Source organism: Pinus tabuliformis, chromosome 9 (assembly GCF_031772625.1).
Source record: "Pinus tabuliformis cultivar Carrire ecotype Pingquan chromosome 9, CPIR1, whole genome shotgun sequence".
NCBI classification, from domain to species: domain Eukaryota; kingdom Viridiplantae; phylum Streptophyta; class Pinopsida; order Pinales; family Pinaceae; genus Pinus; species Pinus tabuliformis.
This window is the reverse complement of record NC_142307.1, coordinates 1,283,012,929-1,283,038,022: the sequence shown is the minus strand read 5'-3', so window position 1 is coordinate 1,283,038,022 and position 25,094 is coordinate 1,283,012,929. Positions and strand designations below refer to the sequence as shown.

The window sequence follows — 25,094 nt, the reverse complement described above, 5'->3', positions numbered from 1 at the left end:
TAATGGTGATATTAACAGTCTTATGAATGGTATTGAACGACCAGTTTAATGATGGTATAAAAAAGTCTCATCATAGGATGTCCTTAAAACTGGAGCTAGAAGCATTGCTGCTCGAGCACTGCTACTGGGGCATACCCTTTGTAGAGATGTGATTACAATGCAGATCTTAAACTAAAAGAAGCGTTGGGGAATCACTCTCATGTAGGTCTAAGAAGTGGTTATCTTACTCTGCTTTCTTCAAAATAAGTGTTAAAGCATGGAAGGATCGTCCTTGCGGTATTAAAAATTGTAATCTTTGTTTTAAAGCTAGTTTTACTATGGTGTCAAACTGCCAGTTTAATGATGGTATCAAAATATCTCATATTAGTAGGTCCTTAAAGTGGTAATCTTGCTGCTTGAGCACTGCTAATTGGGCATACCTTTTGTATAGAAAAGGTTACATTGGAGATATTTAAACTAATAGAAAAGTTAAGGAATCAAATACCCAAGCAGGCTGAAGAAGTGGTGTTCTTACACTGCTTGGCTCTAAAGAAGTATTGAATCTTGCAAGCAACCTCCTTGCACTAAAAATGCCATGTAACTGGTTTGTGCCGTTGAAGAACTTCTCCAACTCATCAATACAGTGATAGTGTCAGAGTTAAATTACTAATAACTATAATGGTCTAATGATATAGTTAGTACTCTAGTGTTAGGAGATCTAATAATAGTGACTAAAATTAATAAAGTTAGACGCTATAAATAACATTAAATTACATCTGGGTTAATTAATGCCTGTTGTACTGGACTTATCTCTCTCATGGACTATATCTATTGACATTTACACGACACATGGAAAAATCATCTCTCATTTTCTTGCATTGCTCTCTCCAATATTCTGTTATTGTGTATGTGCATTCTCTAATATAGAGACCAAAAAGAGTGGGAGAACGTGTTAAAATTTCGGTACGAGAGGACAAGTGGTTCCCTAAGGCTTTGATCTTTGGCCTAGGGAAAAGTGTCCAAATTTATTGTTTACTTTTCTCCTAAAGTGACTTTATAAGTGGTAAAGTTGATTTAATTTAAAAGTGACTTTATAAGTGGTAAAGTTACATTCTAATTTAAAAGTGACTTTATAAGTGGTAAAGTTACATTTTAATTTAAATGTGACTTTATTAAAGTGAATGAAGAATTAGAAAGTGAAAAAGTGACTATGGAAATAAAAGGCTAAGTGGGTCTTTATTTAAGTGGGTGAGTTAAAAAATAGAAAGTGAGAATTAAATGCACATTTATTCTCATCCTTAGATCTAAATGAATCTCAACGATTAGATCTTAGGGTAACCCAAAAGGTCATTTAGAGAATAAAAGGAGAAGAGAAGAGGAAAAGATCATTCATTCTTTCATGAGCATTTGAGAGAAAGAGAAGAGAGAGCAAGGAGAAAATTTCTGAGCAGTGAGGAAGTGAAGGAGAGCAGCAAGAAGACATTTCAGCGAATCTGGGCAGCAGCATTTATTGGCATGCATCCCAAGGAAAAACTGTACAGTAGGAGAAAGGCACAGAAATTGAGGAAGAGGGACAACAAGTTTTGGACACATTTTTTGAGGCTGGCCGTACAACATTTAATGCTGTAAAAATTTCTGTTTTCGCTGTTTGTTGATTGACACGATTTTCGAGGCAAAGTTCAAGCACGAAAATCGAGATAAGTTGTAATTTGTGGTTGTTGGAATTTTTACTGTGTATTTCATTTTCTCTGTAAAAACATTTTCAGAAATAAATAAGAGCTCTCAAATTGGTTTTCCCCAAGAGTTGTAGGGGGTTTTCCCAGAGTCACATTGACCAAAAATCACTGTGTTATTTTCTGTGTGGCTATCATAATTTTGTTGTGTTTTATTTTTGCAATTTTAGCAGTTGTAAAATCTCTAAATTTGTGTTTTCAGAAAAATATTCTCATTTCCAGATTTTAGAATTTTTTATCATGCTTGGATTTAAAACTAAATGCATGGAGTGATAAGGAAAACTGATAACCGGAGTGGGGGTTGAAATTTCTTCATGGTATCAGAGCTTGGTTGGCTGAAAAGTGCAGTTTGGGACAGCAAAGTGAAAATTACAGCACGTTGATTTTTACACAGAAAACAAAAATCTTTACCACAGATTTGAAAATTTCAGTTTGATAGGACAATGAAACATGTCTTTGGGTTTGAGAGTTGAAGACAGGTTGGATGGGCATAACAACTACAGTGCATGGAAGGAGAGAATCCAGAGCATCTTTGAAGAAGCAGAAGTCTGGGGCATTATGGTAAATACCACACAGAACCCAGTAGCAGTACTTGCTGACCCTGTACAGTTGGCAGAGTTTAACAAAAAGAATGCTAAGGCAAAAAGATTGATTCTGGAAGGAATCAAAGACCATGTCATTCCTCATGTGAGAGGAAAGACTTATGCACATGAGATGTGGACAGCCTTGACCAGTGTTTACCAGAGCTCAAATGAAAACAGAAAAATGGTCCTAAAGGAGAAACGGAAGGCCATTAAAATGGTTAACACTGACAGTGCTACAACATACCTCACAAAGATCACTTCAGTGAGAGATGAGTTCGCAGCCGTAGGTGAGATCATTGCACCCACTGAGTTGGTGAGAATTTCTTTAAATGGTCTTCCCAAGACTTGGGAGAATTTTGTGGATGGCATTGTTGCACGGGAAAACCTTCCCGATTGGGAGAGGTTGTGGGATGATTGCATTCAAAATGAGATAAGAAAGAACCACCTTGGGGTAGCCAAACAAGTGGAGGAAGATGACAATATGGCATTGTTAGCAAAAGGCAAGAAGGGTAGAGCAAAGAAGCAAACTTCCAACAGTGGAGGCAAAAACAAAGGTAAAGGCAAGCAGCAGAACAAGGAGAAGGACTATTCCAAAGTCAAATGTTGGAATTGTCAAAAGTTGGGACACTATGCTGTTGTGTATCTGGAAAAGAAGAACAAGAAAGAGAAATACAAACCCATGGCAGCGTCTGCAGAGATAGAGAGCTTCTTAGAGAGATTTGATCGGGAGTTTGGGTTCATAGCTTGTGAGGCCACTAGTGCAGGATCACCTACCATACAAGTTCAGAGGGAGTGTGCCTTCCCGCCTACTAGCAGAGCATCTTGTAGCATTTGGTATGTTGACAGTGGCGCTTCTCGCCACATGACAGGGGTCAGAGAGTACTTCTCAGAGCTTTGAGAGGGTGATACTGATATGGAGGTAGTACTTGGTGATGACAACATTGTTAGAGCAGTCGGTGTGGGGACATTGACATTTGATAGGGTATCCAAACCTCCCTTGAAAGTGTTAGATGTTCTATATGTGCCTGGAATGAAGAAGAACTTGATATCCGTCTCAGCACTTGAGGATAGAGGATATGATGTGTTGTTCGGGAGAGGGCAGGTGCTTATATATCCTAGGGGAACTCCAGCTTCTTCAGATAGAGAGATTGGTGTGCGCCATGCTAAGGTGTACAAGTTCTCATTCCAGCCCCTAATGGCATTGAGTAGCAGCACCTGGGACAGGACTGATAGCAGAGATAGTAGTTCAGAGTTGTGTGAGATTTGGCACTACAGGATGGGGCACATGTATCATGGGGCCTTCAGTACATTGCGGGAGATCACCACTGGTGTGCCAGATTTCAGTTTTGATCACCTTGATGTATGCAGAGGATGTGTTATGGGGAAGTTTGCCAAGTCCCCTTTTACTTGTAGAATAGGAGTCCACATCGTGCCTTGGGGAATGTGACTCCGGAGGAGGCTTTTTCTGGGAAGAAGCCTGATGTTGGGCACTTTCGTATCTTTGGGTGCCTTACATATTCCTATGTCCCCAAGGAGAACAGGACCAAGCTAGAGCACATTGCAGACAAGGGCATCTTTGTGGGTTATAGCGAGACCTCGATAGCTTATCAGATTTATATTCATGCGCAGAGGAAAGTGGTTGTCAGGTAGGATGTGAAGTTCAAGGAGAGAGCTTTCAGGAGGTCATGGGAGTTAGAGTATCCAGAGTCACCAGACCCTCAGGAGCAGCTGAGTCAGTCACAAGGATCCAGTGGTTAAGGATCAGGAGGTACGTCGATTACAGTGTCAGGGCCATCAGTGAGTAGTGGCTCTCAGAGTCAGGTGGGTGGTTCTTTGGGCACCATGCAAGGCAGTCTGCAGAGCAGTTCACAGGGTAGTCCACTAATGGACAATTCGCATGGTACTTCAGCATCTACAGGCATAGGTTCAGGCATGAGGTCAGTTGACAGGCCTTCAGGAGTTCAAGCTTCTAATGATGATGAGGATTCTTTCACTCTGGTGGGAGAAGTATGCTCAGGGAAGAGGAAGCCCAAGTGGCTTCAAGATACCTTGCGCGAGGCCACATCAGTTGCTGGGCCAAAGAGACAGGTTAGAGAGAGTAAACCACTTGAGCGGTTCTATAGTTACATGGCATTGGTAACAAGCATTGTTGACTTCGAGCCTTCTAGTTATGAGGAGGCAGCCAACCAGCAGGTCTAGAGAGAGGCCATGATGGAGGAGTATTCTTATATTATGAAGAACGATGAAGGTAAATCAATTGTTACTTCCAGATGGCTCTACAAGATAAAGCATGCTACCGATGACAGCATCGAGAAGTTCAAGGCTCGATTTGTGGCGAGAGGGTTCTCACAGGTAGAGGGAGTTGACTATGAGGAGACGTTCGCTCCCGTAGCTCGGTATACATCTATTCGCTCCATTATATCGATTGCAACAGAGATGGGTTGGAAGATCCACCAGATGGATGTGAAGACTACATTTCTCAATGGCTTCATTCAGGAGGAGGTTTATATTGAGCAGCCGCAGGGCTTTGAGGTGCATGGGAAGGAGTCCCATGTATGCAGATTGAAAAAGGCACTCTATGGCCTGAAGCAAGCTCCTAGAGCTTAGTACTTGAGGATTGATACATACTTGCAGTAGTTGGGTTTCACAAAGAGAGAGGCTGATCCGAACCTATACTTCATTGTGGTGGGTGAGGAGCCTCTCATTCTGGTGTTCTATGTTGATGACTTGATCATCACTGGTGCAAAGAGACTCATTGAGGGCTGCAAGAGAGATCTTGCTTCAGAGTTTGAGATGAAGGATATCGACTTGATGCATTATTTTCTGGGATTGGAGGTGTTGCAGGAGGAGGGGCATTTCTTCTGTACATTGTGGATATTCTTAGCAAATTTCACATGGAGGAGTGCAAACCCATGTCTACACCTATGATCACTAACTGGAAGAAGCTTCACGCTTCTGATTCCAAGTTGGTGGATCCTACTCTATACAGACAGTTGATTGGTTCTTTGATGTATTTGGTCAACACTCGACCAGATATATGTTTTGCAGTTAACACTATGAGTTAGTTCATGTGTGAGCCCAGGAGAGTGCATTGGGTAGCTGCAAAACATATTCTTCGTTACTTGCAGGGGACAATAGATTTTGGTCTGGATTATAGACAGGGTGATGGAGTGAGACTGGTAGGGTACACGGATTCAGATTGGGCAGGTTGTGCTTCAGATAGGAAGAGTACTTCCGGGTGTTGTTTTGGGTTGGGTTCGGCAGTTGTGTCGTGGATTAGTTGGAAACAACAGTCAGTTGCATTGAGTTCAGTTGAGGCAGAGTATATGGCTGCTAGTTTGGCTAGTTGTGAGGCCATATGGCTTCGCAAGATGTTGTTTGGTCTATTTGGTCAGGCAATGAGACCTTCAGTTTTACTGTGATAATCAGAGTTGCATAAAACTTACGAAGAATCTAGTTTTTCATGACAAGTCAAAGCATATTGAGATAAAGCATCACTTCATTAGAGACTATGTCCAAAAGGAAGTTGTCAAGCTTGAGTACATTTCCACAAATGAGCAGGTAGCGGATGTTTTCACCAAAGCCTTACCACGTGGCAAGCATGTATACTTCAGAGACAAGATGGGAGTGGTGAGGAACACTTTCCTCGGTAAGAGGGAGTGTTAAAATTTGGGTACCAAAGGACAAGTGGTTCCCTAAGGCTTTGATCTTTGGCCTAGGGAAAAGTGTCCAAATTTATTTTTTACTTTTATCCAAAAGTGAATTTGTAAGTGGTAAAGTAAATTTAGTTTAAAAGTGACTTTATAAGTGGTAAAGTTACATTCTAATTTAAAAGTGACTTTATAAGTGGTAAAGTTACATTCTAATTTAAAGGTGACTTTATTAAAGTGATAAAGTGACTATGGAAATAAAAGACTAAGTGGGTCTTTATTTAAGTGGGTGAGTTAAAAAATAAAAAGTGAGAATTAAATGCACATTTATTCTCATCTCTAGATCTAAATGAATCTTAGCCATTAGATCTTAGGGTAACCCAAAAGTTCATTTAGAGAATAAAAGGAGAAGAGAAGAGGAAAATATCATTCATTTTTCATGAGCATTTGAGAGAAAGAGAAGAGAGAGCAAGGAGAAAATTTCTGAGCAGTGAGGAAGTGAAGGAGAGCAACAAGAAGACATTTTAGCGAATCTGGGCAGCAGCATTTTTTGGCTGTTTGTTGATTGGCACGATTTTCGAGGCAGAGTTCAAGCACGGAAATCGAGATAAGTTGTAATTTGTGGTTGCTGGAATTTTTACTGTTTATTTCTGTTTCTCTGTAAAAACATTTTCAGAAATAAAGAAGAGCTCTGAAACTGGTTTTCCTCAAGAGTTGTAGAGGGGTTTTCCAGGGTCACATTGACCAAAAATCACTGTATTATTTTCTGTGTAGCTGTCATAATTTTGTTGTGTTTTATTTCTGCAATTTCAACAGTTGTAAAATCTCTAAATTTGTGTTTTCAGAAAAATATTATCATTTCCAGATTTTAGAATTTTTTATCATGCTTGGATTTAAAACTAAATGCATGGAGTGATAAGGAAAACTGATAACCAGAGTGGGGGTTGAAATTTCTTCAGCGCGCAACTGTTCTGAATTAACCTCAATTGTTCTACTGGTCTGATAAACCTTGAGCTTGATTGAAATGACTTGCAATGGTCTCATCAAGTCTCATTCTATCCACTGCAACAAGCTTAGAAACTGCAATGACATGGATTTGTTGTGTGCCTTGGAACCAAGTCAGAGGCTTTTCTGAATTTAACAAAATAGTACTAGAGGGTTTTCTTAAAGAGAGTATATTGGAACCAAGCTAGAGGCTTTTCTGAAATTAACAAATTAACCTAGTCTTTAGCTCCGAGCTTCCATTCTCTAGCAAGTTCTAAAGTGCACACCAATGGTCTTAGCATAAAATTTAACTTGCTTCATCTACTGCTGTTTCTAGTAGCCACTACAGTTGCTAGAAGTTTCGAATCATACTCGATTTATATTATATTGGATCACTGGAACTCTTTGGTTCTAAAATAACCCACGAATGACTTCATGAAACTTTTTCAAAGATTTTTTGTAGTTTCAACTGCTGTTGGTGTTAATGTCTGCCCTTGAAATCCATTGCCACAAAAGGTCACTCAAACGACTGCTGCCCATTGTCCTCTGCAAAATTAAAAACAGATGAAATTTATGATGTGATGAATGTCAAATAATATAATGTGTTGTTTGGTCAGGGTATTACTCATATATTTAACTTTTGGCATGGTTATGTTGAATAATTTTTGGGACTAACCACTTAGTTATGATGGGATTGAACTTGACCTTTTAAAAAATCTGTTTTCTTGAATTGTAAAGGTAATTTGTCATAGAGAGGGTTTTAATACAGATGTTGATGTTCAAATATATGGTGGTTATAAAAAATTGTTATTGTGTAGGTAACAAATCTTATGATCATTATATATATCATATTACAAATTTTCAACTTTTTGTTGAATGTTTTTCTTGCTAAATTAGGGCATGACCTCTTGTTGTAACTGAGATTTTAAGCATGAGTTAAAGGCTTCTAAGCTGTAGTTTTTCTCCTTTTTGTTCAATTTTTATATCACAAATTTGTCTCACTATTTGTGCAAATTGTCATCTCTGTATCTATTATTTATTGATTTTGAATATTGGTACATCCAGGGTCATTAGATATGTAATGTTTCATGGCATTCTGTTCATGATACTTGGAGCATAATCCACACTGTAGAAACACCAGAGGGCACAGATCAGAAACCTATAGTGAGGTCATTTGTAGAGCAGTGAGCCTAAGAAAGGCCAATGTTTTAAAATATTGATCGGATTGTTGGGGAATTTTAGTTAGGTTTAGTAGACAATTTTTTCTCAGAGAATGAAATGAAATATATTTTAGGACAGAATTTTATAGTGCTATAAACATCAAGCCTTTGGGGATTTTGGTCTTTGATATTCGGCACTTGTTCTTATATACTTTTCCCAACTAAAAGAATGAAAATATTATATATAATTCAATGGTCACTTTTCTTCAATTTTCTGACTGATTTTTCCCCTTTCTATTCTTTGTTCTCTTTTGAATGTACCATTCACTATTCCATGACTCTACATATCTATCCATCTTTTATTATTGACTTATTTTTTCTTTGCTTTATGCAGATGGCCCGGTCAAAGAAGGCTTGCATTGTTTTTTTTGATGAAGTGGATGCCATAGGTGGTGCTCGCTTTGATGATGGTTTAGGTGGTGACAATGAAGTACAACGGACTATGCTTGAAATAGTGAACCAATTGGATGGTTTTGATGCTCGTGGAAACATTAAAGTTCTTATGGCTACTAACAGGTTTTGGAACCTTTTATTTTATGTCAAATACGTTGAAAATATAATTATCAAAATATAGTGTAGATACCTAATGCAACTTATATTAAAATTATGCCTTCTTCATCCTCCACGTCTCTTAACTTTCATCACTTCTTTGGAAGGACATTTGTTTTTTTTTGGTGTGGTTAACTGTACCGGAGATCGATACTAGCTACATCCACGGGAAACCCCACCCATGTCTAGGTGGGCCAGTTATCTTTCATGTAGAAATGACTCCCAAGGAGCAAGCATGTCAATCTCGGTGAGACTGGAACTCGGGTGGGGAGGATAATAGCAACTCCTCCCTACCAACCGAGCTGCACCCACGTGACTTTGGAAGGACATTTGTCAGTTGCAGAAGCATTTATTTTTTATTTTCTGCCTCAAAAATCTTGGAAAGAGATTCTTGCAGGCTGAAGTTGTCAATTCCTTTTTGTGGATATCAATTGATTTTTTATCCTAAAGAAAAAATTGATTTACATTGTCCTCATGTGCTTCACCATTTCTTTATTCATCAATGCCAATCAAGAAGGCTCTAAATTATGACATTAAGTAGCCCAGAACTCCACATAACTTGAAGGAGCCCTGAAAGCTCAAAACATCGTTATGAGAGTTCTTTAATACCTCAAAAAGGACTCTTATTTGAATCTCTTAATAGGAGGGAGTGTCAAATACATATGACAAAAGGTCATTGTTTTGGTTCAACTTCATGAAAAATGGTTAAACTTGCAATGGTCTAGTGATTCTCTCCTTAATAGTAGAGTTCCCAGTTAAGAAGCCTTATTTATTTTGTCTGTCCTCTAGTAATTCTGGCAGAAGATCCTTATAGTCCAAGTTTTGTGATAATAAAACCAATGGGAAATATTTCTTATTCTCTAAGAAATATATTTCCAGGTAAAAATATTGTCATTAAAGCCATTGTCCGTCCATTCTGTTGAGTCTAAACCACGTCAATTCAGTTCTTTCACTGCCAACTTGTTTTTAATTGAAAATAAGTTCCTGTTAACTATTGACATTCAAGAATGTCCAAATGATGAAATAAGGTGGATCTGGAGGAGTCAAGGTATCTAAAAATTCTTGCTTCTTTCAAGACGCAAGTACTAGGGTGGTTGTTCCTTCACAATATCTTTGGTAAAGGATTGAATACTAGGCTTACGATTGGATGTTTTGTGGTCTGTTGCAAATTTGGAACTGTAAAGCATGTGCCATGGAATTGTAAAGCTGCGAGGATGCTTTGGGCTGGATTGTTGCTGAATAGAATCTTCTCTCTCTCCCCTTCATTGAAAGGGGGTTGTGTTTCTGGGCAACTGGATGATCTGCTAGGCTGGTAGGGGTATTGGGATACGATCATACTGACATGCATGTTTTTCTCGTGGAAGTTTTGCTGTTGTGCAACTTCAAGAATTGGATATTCTGTTCAGTCTGGGAGATTTCAACGTTTATATCAGATTTGTCTCTTCATATTTCAACCAGGATGGCCATTTTTAGGAAAGATGAATATTCTTCAAGTTGGAGCCAAAGTGGATATGTTAGCTCTCCTATGTGCTAATCATGATGTACACGAATATTGATTTTTATAGTAATGTGTTACATTTAAGAAAAATATAATGACAATACAGATAGGGATGTTTACAAGTAACAAAGAGTTACAAAAGGTAGGTCACGGACTAGCATAGCCATCATATGTTCACCACGGCAGAATAAAAGGCAAAACAATAGTTATTGAAACATTAAATGAAAAAATAGGACAATAAAAATTTGTTGTACATTGCTTACTAGTAGCATCCAAATTGATTATAAAATATGATTGTAAATTGGCCATGGTAAATGTCCTCATGGAAAACAAAGATCTGGTAAGTCACATAACAATGAAGATTGAACCCCTGAGAATGTTTAAAGTAATAACACTAATATTTATGCTAGGATTCAATAATATTTAGAGGCTTGTGACCGTTGTGTTTTTAGATGTTGTGATTCACGGTTAGCTGGTTAAACTACCTTAATCACTTAAGGGTGATATAAAGATGTAATGTGAGTCATGATAAATGGTGTGACACATGTATTGCTGTAGCTTCTGATAGCCTCTTACTCACATAAACAATCATTAAGTCCTGATGTACCACCTTTAGTTATTTCACATCTTAGGATATAGTTTTTATCCTAGGTATGTTTCTAGAGTTTCTAGATCCCGTTTTCTCTCATCCTTGTTCATCTCTTTTGTGAGGTGTCAAGGTGAGAACATATGAGGTGGTTTCATCATTGTATTATATATTTGTATCATTGGAAGATCAATATACAATGCGTGAATTTACATTATGGCTTAAATCCTTTTCCGCCAGTTTCATTGTCTCTGATATTATTATTTTGTTTTCTTATATTTTTTCAATTGGTATCAGAGCTACGACTGAGAAATTTGCAGTAGAAAAGTTGCAGTGTGTGCGCTGCTGGGTGATTGCAAGTTGCGTGGAGTCTGGACAGATCTATTTTTGAGGTCGCAACATGGTGTGGCTGCGTGCACCTGTGTGAAAGGACCTATGCACTGGAGCGTTGTTGTTCGAGGAGCAGCAAATCTGTACGAGAGCATGGCCAACTATTATGTGAATGCAAGGCCTTTTTATCTGCCTCGACTTTTCTCATTGCTCTCTTCCCTCACATTGCCTGTCCTAACGGATGATGCACTCCATTCGATTGGCGGTCCGGAAGGTTCTGTCAATCTTGTGACAATGGCCAAATAGAGTGAGATTAGGTCAAGGGAGGGCCTAGAAATAGAGGAGGAAAATAAAAGGGCCCAGAGGGTGAGAGATAGTAGAAGCCGAGTTCAGTTAGAATCGATGTAGAGAGGAGTTATTTTGCTGTTCTGAAAGTCCATATTGCAGATTTTATGTATTTTCTTCTTCTTTTCAGAGTAATAATGTTTTTTTTTGGTGTTTTTTATTTCTGTAAAATTGAATCTGGTTGAGTGATTCTGCATAAGTTTTATGGCGCCATTGTGAGTTCTGGTTGAATCCTTGGGGTGTGAATGAATGAGGATATTGCAACACCAAATCGTCAAATGTTTTCATTCCATATTTCTATTATTTTGAAACCTGAACTACCAAATACCAACGCGTGGATGCGAGTTTTTTGGTCTAATACAGATCTCAAGCCAACAATAGCCGGAATCCCACAACAATGAAGAAAGTAAAGGCAAATTGGCAAAGTGATGACCAGATTTGAATTTAGTCCAGAACTCAGTACAGCTTTGTGTGATTTTCCAAGATTTACTCAACGGCCTTCTTATCTTTTGGCTCAAATGATCAGCTCAAAATCAGCTCACATCACCCCAAAAGCCATACACAATCGAAGGCGATATGGTGGCGCTGGAATAAACATTTCATTGGTTTGATGTTCAAGGGATATGTCTTTGATTTATGGAAGGTATAACTGTGAGAGGTTTGTATGAAGAGTTATTCTCAATAGAAATCTGCAATGGGGCAAGTTTGCATTTGTTGTTAGTCTAAAGAGTGTAAGGGATGCCACTGCCAAAGACGCTGTAAAATAAATTATTTTAGAATCTAGATCAGAATTCCATTGTGGTGTCTGATTAACGGTGACGTTGACTCTTTGATTATGAATATATAGTAGTGCAGAAGCTTTTGGATTTATCATGGCACAAAAACATGTCAGAAGTAATTGACATTATTGATGGCTTGAGAAAGTGTTTTGGTGGATTCCATGGCCTGAGTGCCTGGACTGAAATCAACGTTGGAGACTGGAGGAGCATGTGTTAACATGGAGCCTGGAAACAGTATCAACGTGGATTTGGAGCCCCTATTGGGTAGAGGAATTGCATTATCAAAATTTGTCACCACGATTCCAAATTTCAATACTTGTTAAGTATTGTTGATCAGAGGCAGTAAGACGATTCTATATATGAAATGTCACTTGTAAGCTTAGTTCTAATGGTCTTGAAGGAAAACAATCTTTGCTATTTATAATCTGTTGTTCACATCAGGTGTATGCTATTGCGATGTTAACGGCCTAGGAGGAGTTCACGTGGAGAAGTTTGTTTGCATGGAATTATACTTAAAGGTGAAAATTTGTAGAGATCTAGGAATTATGATTTATATGTTTCCGTTTTTTTCCTTTGCATTATTTTAATGCAAGGAATTATAAGAGAGACTTAGTGGGAAGATTTACATGAGATTTTTTTTAAAGAGTTGAGAGTTATGAGTGAAGATTTATATAAGATTTTGTGAAGTGTGAAAAGGAGTGGTAATAGTTCTTGTTTTTAAGAGAATCAATCAGATAGTGCTTGTTGAGAAGAAGCTTGGTAGTTTATGTACCGCAATATTTAATAAAAATGATATTTTTTTTGTGGTGTTGAAATGTCCTAGATCTGCTTGAAATTTGAATAAGGGGGTCTTAGGAACACTTTGAGTTGTGTGTGATGGTGAATTTTTCTTGGAGGCTTACAATATGGGGAAACGAGAATGTGTATATGAAACGAGAATGCACTCAAAACATGCCCCGCAAAAAATCAGGAAATTGGGAGACATGATATATATATATTTGAAAATCCTTTTTTTTTAGGTAATGTGAGTCCTGAGATCACTGCCCTGCCTAACCTGTGGCTTGAGTAACCGTGACTTGTGTTGAAATTTCTAGGAGAACAAAGACTGTAATAGTTTTTCACAAATTGATAGCTACTTCTATAGATATTTACTTCTTTATTCTTTCATCAATAAGTAGATACACATGAAAAACTTCAACCAATGATTTCTTCAATAAGAGCAATAGAGATAAAATCACGGTAGACAATGAATAGTAGATAAAAGCAAGAGACAAGAGACATTTAGATTAGGATAATCCGGTAGACAATGAATAGTAGATAAAAGCAAGAGACAAGAGACATTTAGATTAGGTTCATAACCTGGGAAAAACCCACTCCGGGGAAAACCCAAAATTCTTTCCTTATGAGAGAGATTTTGTCCATCAATAGTACATCAAGATTTTCCACAAATCCAAAGTAATCAACAACAAAGTATCCATCAAACTTTTGATCCAAATTGAGATAGATGTCACTTTTGTCCAATAGATTGTTTTGCACAAAGAGGTCGAAACTAGGCCTGATGTCACTGCAATAAAGAGGTTGAAATTCTTATTGTGATTATCAACGAATTGTGGAGGAGATTAACCGAAAACAACTCCGTCAACTTCAAAGATACATTACAAGATGGAGCGAGCTAGATTCTACACTTGTCGGCCTCAAAAGACGTGTCAAAACAACGATACAAATGAGCCCTAACAGCTATAGCACTGAACCCTTGAATAATGAACCAAACCACAATCAAAGTAATCTTGTATTCTTCTTTACTCTCTTGAAGTAGAAGGTCAAATATCCTTGCAATTGCAGACCAAATCGTGATGCTTGTGATGATGCCAAATGAGAGTGATCGATGCTCAATTTATAGTGGATACATGAGGGCTAATTAGCCCTAGCAGAGCCAACTTGTTATGCTTGCAATGGGCCGACTTGTAGGGCTGGTAGTGAGCCGATTTGAAGTGACAAATAAACAAATTTTCTCCATGTCATGATGAAAAATGCGACCATAGGTACATAGAGGGCTTGGTGCTCTTGATTAAATGCTAAGTTGCAGCATATGGGGAAACAAGAATGTGTATCTGAAACGAGAATGCACTCAAAATATCTTTTTTTAGGTAATGTGAACCCTGAGATCACTGACATGCCTAACCTGTGGCTTTTGTAACCGTGACCCATGGGCTTCTAAGTTGTCAAAATCCCTCGGAGATCGCACCTGCCTTGGGCCACACCAACTTTTAACATGACTTAATTTTTGTCCACAGGGTTTCAAACCGATGACCATTTCACCATGGAGTGACTTAACAGAGCACCCTGTTACTGTCTATTCTATTCGCCGTGGGCTATATATTTTAGAAAATTAGAAAACATTCAAGTTTTAATTTTTAACATTATAATTTAGAATACATATATAGATTCAGTATTCAAGAATAAATGAGCATGTGCCAAGGTGCAAGAAGTTAAAACATTTAAATAAGAAACATAAAATAAATTGGACAAGTGATACATCATGATCATACAAATAACATAATGCAAGCATGAAACTCCAAAAACAACCTTTTTTATTTATAAATGAGGCTCTATATCCAAAATTAGTCTCTATATATGTGAGCCTTAAGGCTACAATGTGTAACGAACAAAGTTTGTATACACAACAATAATCTTTAGAATACTTTGAAGACAAAGACATCCCGTTGTAGGACAAGTAATAGTATATTGAATAATAAATAAAGAATTGATGAGATGATTACAATGAGGGTGAGGGCCTGCTTATATACCTAGGTAGGTACCTCTTCACCAATAGTCATGTCCTTAGGGACATACCTCTTCATTAACTAATTACTAGTTAATTAATCATTATTTATTATTTTATTGTTTTCATTATTTGTATTATTTTATATATATTTTATTCATAACCTTGCCTTCCTCTTCAAAAGGCATTGTTCTCAAAGCTTACTAATGAAAGCGCTTGATCTCTTTTCCCATTTCGAAAATCTTCTCGTCTTCAAACTTTCATCTCCGTAGATACAAGATGATATGATCGTTTGAGTGATAAACAAAATTGTCGGACTAAGAATGGATTTGACCATCCTAGATTAATCTTCTGTGGAATTTTCTGTTCACTGGAAATTTGTGATGAATTATTATCATAGGACTAGATTTTGCAAACTTCAATATTCTTTGGAACATAAATATGTTTTTTCCATTTTGAAATGTTCAAATATGTAGGTTGACTTAGTTGTTTGCTCTTGCGATTCAAATGTCAATAAGGAATTCTTGTGATTTGAATTTCCTTTATCATGTGTGTGGCAATTTTCGGATTTACTTCAGGTACTGTCATTGTTGAGTTGGTTACTGAATCATCACTTGGAATTTCCATTATTTGAATTGCAACATTGGAACATGTTTTAACTTGTATTGGTTTCTCATCTTCTTGAGTTATGATATTGACTGGTTCAATGTTTGTTCCTTTATCTTTAACTTGAATTGTTTCGACTGGAGACTTAATACTTCTTGAGTAAGTTGTTCTAACTTGTCATTTAGTGACTTCTTGCCACTTTTAAGCTTCTTTATTTGCATAAGAAGGTTTTGGTTATGATTCCTTAGATGTAAAAACTCTTAACTTTATGGATTGATGACTTTAGTCTTAGTATCCTCTTCTTTTAAGCTTTTGATTTGTTCCAATAACTTCTGATTAAGGGTTTTTAAATGCAGATTTTCTTCTTCGTTTTTTGATAGGCTTTCATTGAGTTTCTTCTCAAATATTTCTTTTTCTTGTTCTAATTTGTGCTTTTTAGCTTTACACTTTCTGCTCTGTTCAAGGAGTTTTTGGTTATGATATTTAAAACAAGAATTTTCTTCAGTTTTATTAGATATGACTTCTTCAAGCTCCTTCTGTTTCTCTAATTGAATCTTTTGGAACATCAATTTCGAAATCTCCGTAAGGTCTTGTGATGTTATTGATTTTGACTTCATGGTTATGTCTTGGAATGCGATCATCTTTTCCTTATAAGGAAACATCAACATTTTTTTTCTCCATATTATTATATGTTTTATAATTTATAATTTATAATTTTTATCTTGTCTTTTTACTTTTTTAAAATAGCCAAGGGCCTAACGAAACCGAGAAACTCCAAATTTTGTGTAGCGAAACGTTTCAATTGTGATGACAACAAAGTTGATGAATTTTGATGGCCAACGATCTGGATTGGAGAATTCGGCTATGTTACCACTGTAATGAACAAAGTTCGTATACACAACAATAATCTTCAGAATATTCGAAATCAAAGACATCCATTGTAGGACAAGTAATTGTATATTGAATAGTATATAAAGAATTGATGAGATGATTACAATAAGGGTGAGGGCCTCCTTATATATCTAGGCAGGTACCTCTTCACCAACGTTCATGTCCTTAGGGATATACCTCTTCATTAACTAATTACTAGTTAATTAATCATTATTTATTGTTTTATTGTTTACATTATTTGTATTTTATATATATATATATATATTTTATTCATAACACAACGCTGCATGTATGAACTATGAACCATGTATAGAAGCTACGAAATCCTAAGGCTAATAGTCATCATCTTCTTCTTCATATTCATCATGGAAAATAGAAGAAGAGGCACGTCCAACCATGGAATGAGGATTTGCAGAAGTATTTTCAATTCCACTTCTAGTTCATCAATATTCAATGCAACAAGAGAGATGTCCAAGTTAGGACATTCAGGATCTACATCCCATTCTTTACAAGCCCACTACTATGCTCTGGAGCCCTACGAGATCCGAGGCGAATGTTGGAATGTACATAAACAAGATCCTCATCCTTTTGTGAACTCAATGTGTTGTGCTTCACCGAATGAGTAAAACCATAGGTGCTTCAATTTCTTGTTGTTGATGAAGAGCTTGCTACTTGTAAAAGAATATGAACATAAATGCTTTGCAAATGTACACCCCTTGCTCCATGACAAATCCACCATCTAATTGGACTCGTGGTGCACCTCTCATCCAAAGCTAAAATATTTGAGTACTCATCTAAACCAACAACAAAACTAGCAAATTCTTCCTTCATGTCTCTATGTAGATGAGTTGGAAATATTCTCATAAGAGGTCTTTTAATATTAAAAGAAGCAATTTAATATATTAAATCATAGAATAAATGATTTTTTTTTGAATTGTTCTTGTGGGTCCCAGACAAACTTGGGCCCTTTCACGTGTCGAAATGCACAATATTGTGTCGAAAATGTGTTTTCTTGGGGTGAAATGCATTTCGAAATCATGAAATCATTTCACTCCTCCATGGAAATGCGTTTCAAGTGCATTTCTGCACGTCTCTGAATTCTTGCGCTGTAACGTGGGCGGACTGTTGGGAGGGGGGGTAATGTGTTTCTTGCAACATAGATTAAATGCTAGTTCCATACCCTCATACATGGTAAAATCCAATGAAAGCGTTGATTTTGAGTGGGATCTAAAATTCTACTTTCTCCATATGAAATCCAATGAGGTTGGAACCACTCTCAAACATCCTGAACAATTAATGGTAATGGGAAAAATTTAAGTAAAAGTCTTTTAAGAATTTAACATTATCATTAATTACATAGCATTAGTAGGGTGATAGGGTTGAATATTAGGCTTCCCCACTCATAAATTATTGTTTTCAGACAAAATTCAGGGAGGATGCCTAGCCCTTTTTGAGGAGGGACCTCAACAAGCACTCCTTTTGGGGAAACATGTCCCCCACAATGGAGAAACGTTCCTCCCTATGTCTTCTTGAGTTTCCCCAAGATGTTTCCATGCCCCCAATGGGGATGTAGGAAACATTTTCCCTAGCGTATCCCTATCCCGGGAGCATGGGAAATGTGTGGATCATGCCCCCATCCTCAAGAATGCGTACCCATGGAACATTGATTATCTTTTCTCCTCATACTTTAGAGAATCGAAGTGAGATCTCAAACAAATCTTTTGATCATTTGTTTTGAATGACCTGAGAAATTATTGGAGAATCAATTGTTGAGAATTCTAGGGCATGGATAGTTAAAATATTTCTCTGCTTGATAATTGCTTGTGATATACTTTTACTTCTTAGCTTATAATCTTTTCTTCGTTATGTTATTATTGTGTTCTTTTAATCAAGACAATTACCAATATGCACAATAAAAGACAAGTGACACAGGCTTGTCAGCCAGAGCCAAAACCTCTCACCTCTTGAGCGGAAAACCCGTTCAAAATTCTTCTTCTAGATCTTGAATTGATGAGTACCAAGATCATGACAAAGACCCTTGACTCTAGTATCCTCCCAAGAACCTTGTCACTAACCTTGATGCTTTGCCTCTTCCCTTTCTCGAACCTTGATGCTCTGCCTTCTCCCTTTCTCGACTTTCTTCTTGATCCTGAGCTGCTCTCCATGGCTCCTTCTAGAGAAACTCGAGATCTATACTTCACACTGCTTCTTCTCGATTTCTCCTAGAGAAACTCGGTCTCTATGATCTCATTGGCTTCCTCTAGAGAATCTTGGTCTCTAGATCTCTATCTCATTTACCCAAAACAAGTATCCCAGAAGAATCCTTCCTTCATTGCCCTAGAAGAAACCTCCTTTGCTGCCCTAGAAGAAACCTCCTCTTTGCTTCCCTAGAAGAATGTCTTCTTAGTTACCCCAGAAGAAACCTTCTTTGTTATGCCCAGAAGAATCCTCCTTCACTTGCCTAGAAGAAACCTATCTTCGCACTCTCCTTTTAGCCTCTTCTTCGCACTACTTCTTTACCTCTTCTTCGCACTTCTTGTTGAGATGCTTGTCTTCAAGTGAGGCCGAGTGTGGCTATATATACACTTCATTACATGTCCTTTAGGCTGACATGATTACAAGTGTTTAGGCCGACTTCTTCTAGCATGTTCTTCCATCGTTGTAGGCCGACTTGAAGAGGATAAGTGACGAAGTCTTGGAGGATACTTTACATAGACAAGTTTGACTCTATACAAAGTGTAACATGACTTCATTACATGACAATGACTCATTTTATGACTAGATGACAAATAATTCCTAAAGACTCTCAATGAGAGTCTTGACTCAAAAACAAAATCTCTTGCTCATGAAACCCATGAAGCAAGTCAATACAATAATTTTTTTTTCTTCTTTACATCTCATTATATAAAATCATAATTACATGTCATTATGAAGACCGAACCTAGTTACACTTTTCAACAGACCGAACCTAGTTACACTTTTCAACATCAATAGCTATGGAGGATTAGTTGCTTGGCAAGAAGTTTGCACTCTTTTGTGTTGCAGGAGATAACATTGCAGTAAGCTTTGTGTTTTAATGGCTGTCTAGGAAAATTGTGTGTACTGAATTGAATCTTAGAGGTTTGTGTACCTGCAAGGCTCGTGTATCCGTGGGTTTTGTTAAGAATTATATATATAATTTAACAAATCTATTAGCAGCCCAAAAAATGTTGCAATAATAGAAACGAGGAACCATGGAGACTCTGATACCGTATGTTCCTCCAAGACTTCAGGATGGGGGGGCATGGGTGCGGGGAGACGCACAGTGGGGACGGGAAGATATCAGGTTGCGGGTGTGTGTGTGTGTGTATATATATATATATATATAATTCAAATTCATATTGAATAATGAAAGCATAAATATATTGATCCATACATAATTGAATTAAATAATGAAATACACTGATCCATATCCATCATTCATACTCATCATTCATCAATACACCACGAGATTCAATAATGAAATACATTGATCCATATTCATCATTCATCATTCTAGAATGTACATTGATTGAAAAATTAAATTAATGATTCATCAAATTCATCATTCATCATTCATCATTCTATAATGTAAGTTGATTTAAAATTTAAATTTATCATTTTGGAATCTAATTAGTACTAAGCAAAATAGACTATAGTAGACACTGAAGTCAGAAGATTAGAATAGGAAAATGAGATAACTCAAACTCAAAAGGGGTGCTTCTGGGCGTCCCCCCACAATGGGGAAACATTTGCCCCTGCATCTCCCCAAAAGGGGGATGTGGGGAAAAGTTTCCCCAGGCATCCCCCCGGTTTAGGTGCGTGGGAAGCATGGGGTGCATGCACCCCACCCTGGGGGACGCGTCCCCATGGAACACTGCTTATATCAATATCAAATGTGCCATGGCCCAAATTTGGTTGCTACAAGAAAGGACTCAAAATGGCCTATGCATTAACTATTAGCTTGTGAATTTAGATCAGTTGTATATATGCTGTGATGATCCTGGTGTTCCATTCAACATAGGCTGCAAAACTACTAGAATGGGCTTGCAAATTGACGTCGTCACCTAATGGTTATAACAGGAAGTCAGAGCACTACAGATGAAAGTACATGTGATGACCTACACATACTTAACAATGACTTATGCATCAAGAAGATAGCTTTATGGAGGATTAGTTGCTTATTGAGGAGTTTGCACTCTTCTGTGTTGCGGGAGATAACATTGCAGTAAGCGTTGTGTTTTGATGGCTGTCTAGGTAAACTGTGTCTAAGCAATTGAGTCTTAGAAGTTTGTGTACCTTAAGGCTTGTGTATCTGCAGGTTTTGTTAAGAATTATGTATATATACTTGCTTGCAGCCTTTAAGAAAGTTATTAGCAGCCCAAAAAATGTTGCAATAATAGTAATAAGGAATCATGAAGAGACTGATATCAGTATCAAATATGCCATGGCCCAAATTTGGTTACTACAAGAAAGGACTCAAAATGGCTCGTGCATTTAACATTAGCTTGTGTATTTAGATCAGTTGTGTATATCTGATATGCTGTGATGATCCTCGTGTTCTGTTTCGCATAGACTACAAAAATACTAGAATGACCTGGCAAATTGACAACAATGTCACATAGTGATTGTAACAAGAAGTCAGAGCACTACAGAGGAAAGTAACGACCTACACATACTTAACAATGACTTATGTATCAAGAAGATAGCTTTATGGAGCAGCCTCTGACCAATATAATTGCTCTTGGTCAACTAATGTGCTTGCTAACTGTACAATTATTGGAAATTCTTGTACAATGTGGAAAACTTTGATGAACTAGGTCAAAGATCCTCTCTGCATGAATTTTTACAAAATCCTTACTATTTATGTCCGTCTTTCCAACTTGACTTCTTTTTGGTCATTGAAGCAAAGTTTTCACTGCCGTCTTCTTTTCAGATTGAAGCTTTAAAATTCAGTCATGTTTTTTCTGAAATTCTCTTTTTTTCATTACAATTTTTAAATTTTTTCTTTACCTTTTTTAATAGATTACTTAACAGAAAAGGTATATTGCTAAACTAATGCGTGGGTTTCAACTTTCAATAAATAGATGTCATTTGAAAATAGAACTTTTGACATTCTTTTGTGTTGATTCCCAGGCCCGACACACTTGATCCAGCATTATTACGGCCAGGTCGATTGGACCGAAAGGTTGAATTTGGCTTACCTGATTTGGAAAGCAGGACTCAGATTTTTAAAATCCATACACGGACCATGAATTGTGAGCGAGACATTCGTTTTGAGTTGCTTTCTCGGTTATGCCCCAATTCTACAGGTATCTTAACATTTGATAGTTCAGTTATTTCACATATTGGTGGTTGGTGATGTTATGGGATGGTACTCATTATTGCACAAGGCTCAGGTCGTTTCTGGGTAGGTTAGATTTCAATAAAGGCTTGCTCAATTAAACCATCTCTGGGTTAGAGTGGATTGCTAAATTCAATTATCTTTAGAGGAGGATTTAAGATATTATTTAGATATTGAAATATAGTTCAACTTGATGTTAAGGCATCTGATCTTGGTAATATATGCTGGCAAGACATCAGTTTTCATGTTATTATAGATGACATGCTTTTTCTGGTGTATTGCTTAATATACCGTTCAAAATCTTCCATAATAACTAAAAGGGCCTAATATTTATACGCATTTGTGTTTTGATGTTTGCAGGTGCTGACATACGTAGTGTATGTACGGAGGCTGGCATGTATGCTATTCGAGCACGTAGAAAGACAGTTACTGAGAAAGATTTTCTTGAAGCTGTGAACAAGGTTATTAAAGGTTACCAAAAGTTTAGTGCAACACCCAAATATATGGTGTACAACTGAAAAATGCTTCTGCATTTGACGTTTTGTATTGAATGGTATTGAGCACAGCCATTCAACATCTCAATATCTGTTTTCAACTTTATGTTTAGCTTTTATGCTTTCCAAAAATTCTACAGGTGAATTTTCTTATTCATAGGCATTGTTGTGCATGGAAACCACACAGAATGTGTCCCACTGACATCAAAACTGCACAGGCCCTAATCATTGACTGGGATTTGATTTCCATCATGACGGGGATTTCATGGATCTTGAAAATGGAGTTGGGCAGATATGATTTAATCTGCTACTTGACACATACTCTGCTGTGTTGAAATTTTTTTCTTGTCAATGTCTTAGACACCCAATTATAATGTTACATATTTATTTATCAATCAAATGTGTAATTAAGCTATATAAATCAATATCCATTCTAGACAGAGCTTGTCCATACTAGACATAAAGTAGAACTAACTATCAAATGAAGCTTTGTTCCAATTATGTTGTATAAATCACAGACTTGCAGTGAAGTTAGATTAGAGTCCCAACTTGGTTGATCCTCCCCACAAACGGTATCAATTTTGCTCAGTGGAAGCATAGGAAAATGCATATTTTTTTGCAAAGTTTCTGTGACCCACTGTTCTAATTTAAATCTTCCGTCGAAGGCTTGTAGCTCTGTTCCCATAGCGGCCGGGCCCATCCACACCTGAAAAAATTTGCTCAATATCGTCTCTGTGCTCCTCCCTCTAGTGACGGAAAATTACTTTATTTCAATCCTCCCATCTGTGTTATATCTTTGGTGGAAGAAAGCTTTGTGGGCCATTTTGTGGGACATAGATGCTTTCATTAACGTCGTTTAGATCTACTTGAGGTGGTTGAGAGACGGGAGGCTTGCGTCTAGAGCTCTGTGCCTTCATAATATTTACAAATTGTGCTTTGATGATCATTCCATCTTTAGGCCCTCATGTCCCTCAGGCAGGGACCATATGAGAAGTTCCAAAGTTTATATCTCTTTCCAACAATTTCTCACGTGGAGGAAAGGGTGGCGAGATCAATCCATAGTAATCCAGTTGTTCCTATGAAGGAGTGAATTACATTAATCAACGGTTTGTTAACATAGATTTTGAGTGTGCGTTTAATGGGGAGGTTTGTTATTGGCCTCCCCTTCACTCCAGGCATCCTTATTGCTGATATCAGTGACATTTGGTTCAAGACATTAGCAAGTTCAGAATAAGTTGGATCTTACCAACATTTGCTGTCTAGCCTAGAAATAAACAATAACAATAGCAAAAATCTGGGCAATAACATTGATGACAGCAAAAACAATTTTCTATCTATTCCAAACCAGCCTGTGAACCTGAAAGCAAAAACAATGTAGAGTGCATAGACAAACAAGAATAAGAAAATAGTGAGTGAATAGACGAACAAGAATAAGAAGATAGTGAGGCATCTACCTCAATGGGGGATGGGCTCAGACTAGTTTCAGCTACTAGGAACCAGTCTTGGAGCAGATCTTGCTTCAATGTGCGCTAGTCTCTTGTCAATGCCTTTCAATTGCAAACAAAATTCTATCCCAAACTGGGCTGTGAAAAATACTGATAGTAAAAACAAGAGTGCATAGACATGAACAAGACAAAGAAGATAGGCATCTACCTCAATGGGGATGGACTCAAACTGGTTGCAGCTGCTAGGACCCGGTCTTGGAGCAACTCCTGCTTCACCCTTGTCAATGCCTTTGAATTGCAATGCAGTATCATCCAAGACCAACGAGATCTCACCCTTAACATCATTCTTGTTTAGTAGGACTTTGCTGAGGAGAGATGTCATATGCCAATAAAGATCGATCGTGTATAGATATTGGTTTTGGTGCTTTTGGGTATGATCTCCATTGGGCACTCAGGCACCACTGCTACTGTAACCTCCAAGACAAATAAACATGCCTTTCCCCCCGACAATGACTCCGCTCTCATTCATGCTCTCAAACCCCTAGGGTATCCTTTGCCGCCACCTCCTCTTCGATGTTGAGCACATTGCCTAACCATTGCTACGAGCAGAGGTGGAGAAAAGCCTGGATTGGTGAGACTAAACTTGCACCATGGGAGAGGCCAAGGCTTGGGTGTTGAAGTGAAGCCTAGGTAACCCATACTGGAGAACAAGACCAGAAATCAACTGCAGTGCTCGCACTGAGTCTGTTCATGAAAAGAGAACTAACCAAAAACAAACACACAGAGAAGTGCAAGACACAACTGCGTACAAGCCATACTAATGAGGAGAGTACAATCACGAGAGGGCTAGTATCATCTTGATAATTAATCCACACCATTCCTGGTCTTGTAACAATCTTGTCTTGGATATGGACCCGCATGGTGGAGTAAATTCTGAGGTGAAATGCCATTATAATGCTGGAGGGGAAATTATTAATGATGTTACCATGTTGATTCATGAAAATAGCTACTCATTAAGTGAGATGGCACTGCATATGCCATCCTTGTTTATCATCCCATCCCTGTTCACCCCATATGGGGAGGCCTCCTCCGACTGTTAAATTGCTGATAGGACGCTTTTTAGACTCAAGGACGCATGAAATATAGATAGACTTTTAGAAATTACAATCAACATCAAAATATGAATATTTTTTTTAGGAGTAATTGTTTATGGTAAAGAATGACAAAAACAAGGTATTTTACGATAGCCATTTTTTGTTACAAGCTCCTATAAAATT

The 25,094-nt window shown here is 37.6% G+C and overlaps 1 protein-coding gene across 1 annotated transcript in view; it reads left to right on the top strand.

The window, feature by feature from the left end:
- The window catches only part of LOC149153251 (26S proteasome regulatory subunit 7A), a 96,763-nt gene extending 74,072 nt beyond the window's left edge, over positions 1-22,691 (top strand). The window contains exons 8-10 of the mRNA XM_089439513.1: positions 8,485-8,666; positions 21,671-21,846; positions 22,239-22,691. Coding sequence (XP_089295639.1) covers positions 8,485-8,666; positions 21,671-21,846; positions 22,239-22,396 — 516 coding nt within the window. The 3' untranslated portion in view covers positions 22,397-22,691. The remainder of the gene's footprint in view (positions 1-8,484; positions 8,667-21,670; positions 21,847-22,238) is intronic.
- The last annotated feature ends 2,403 nt before the right edge of the window (positions 22,692-25,094 follow it).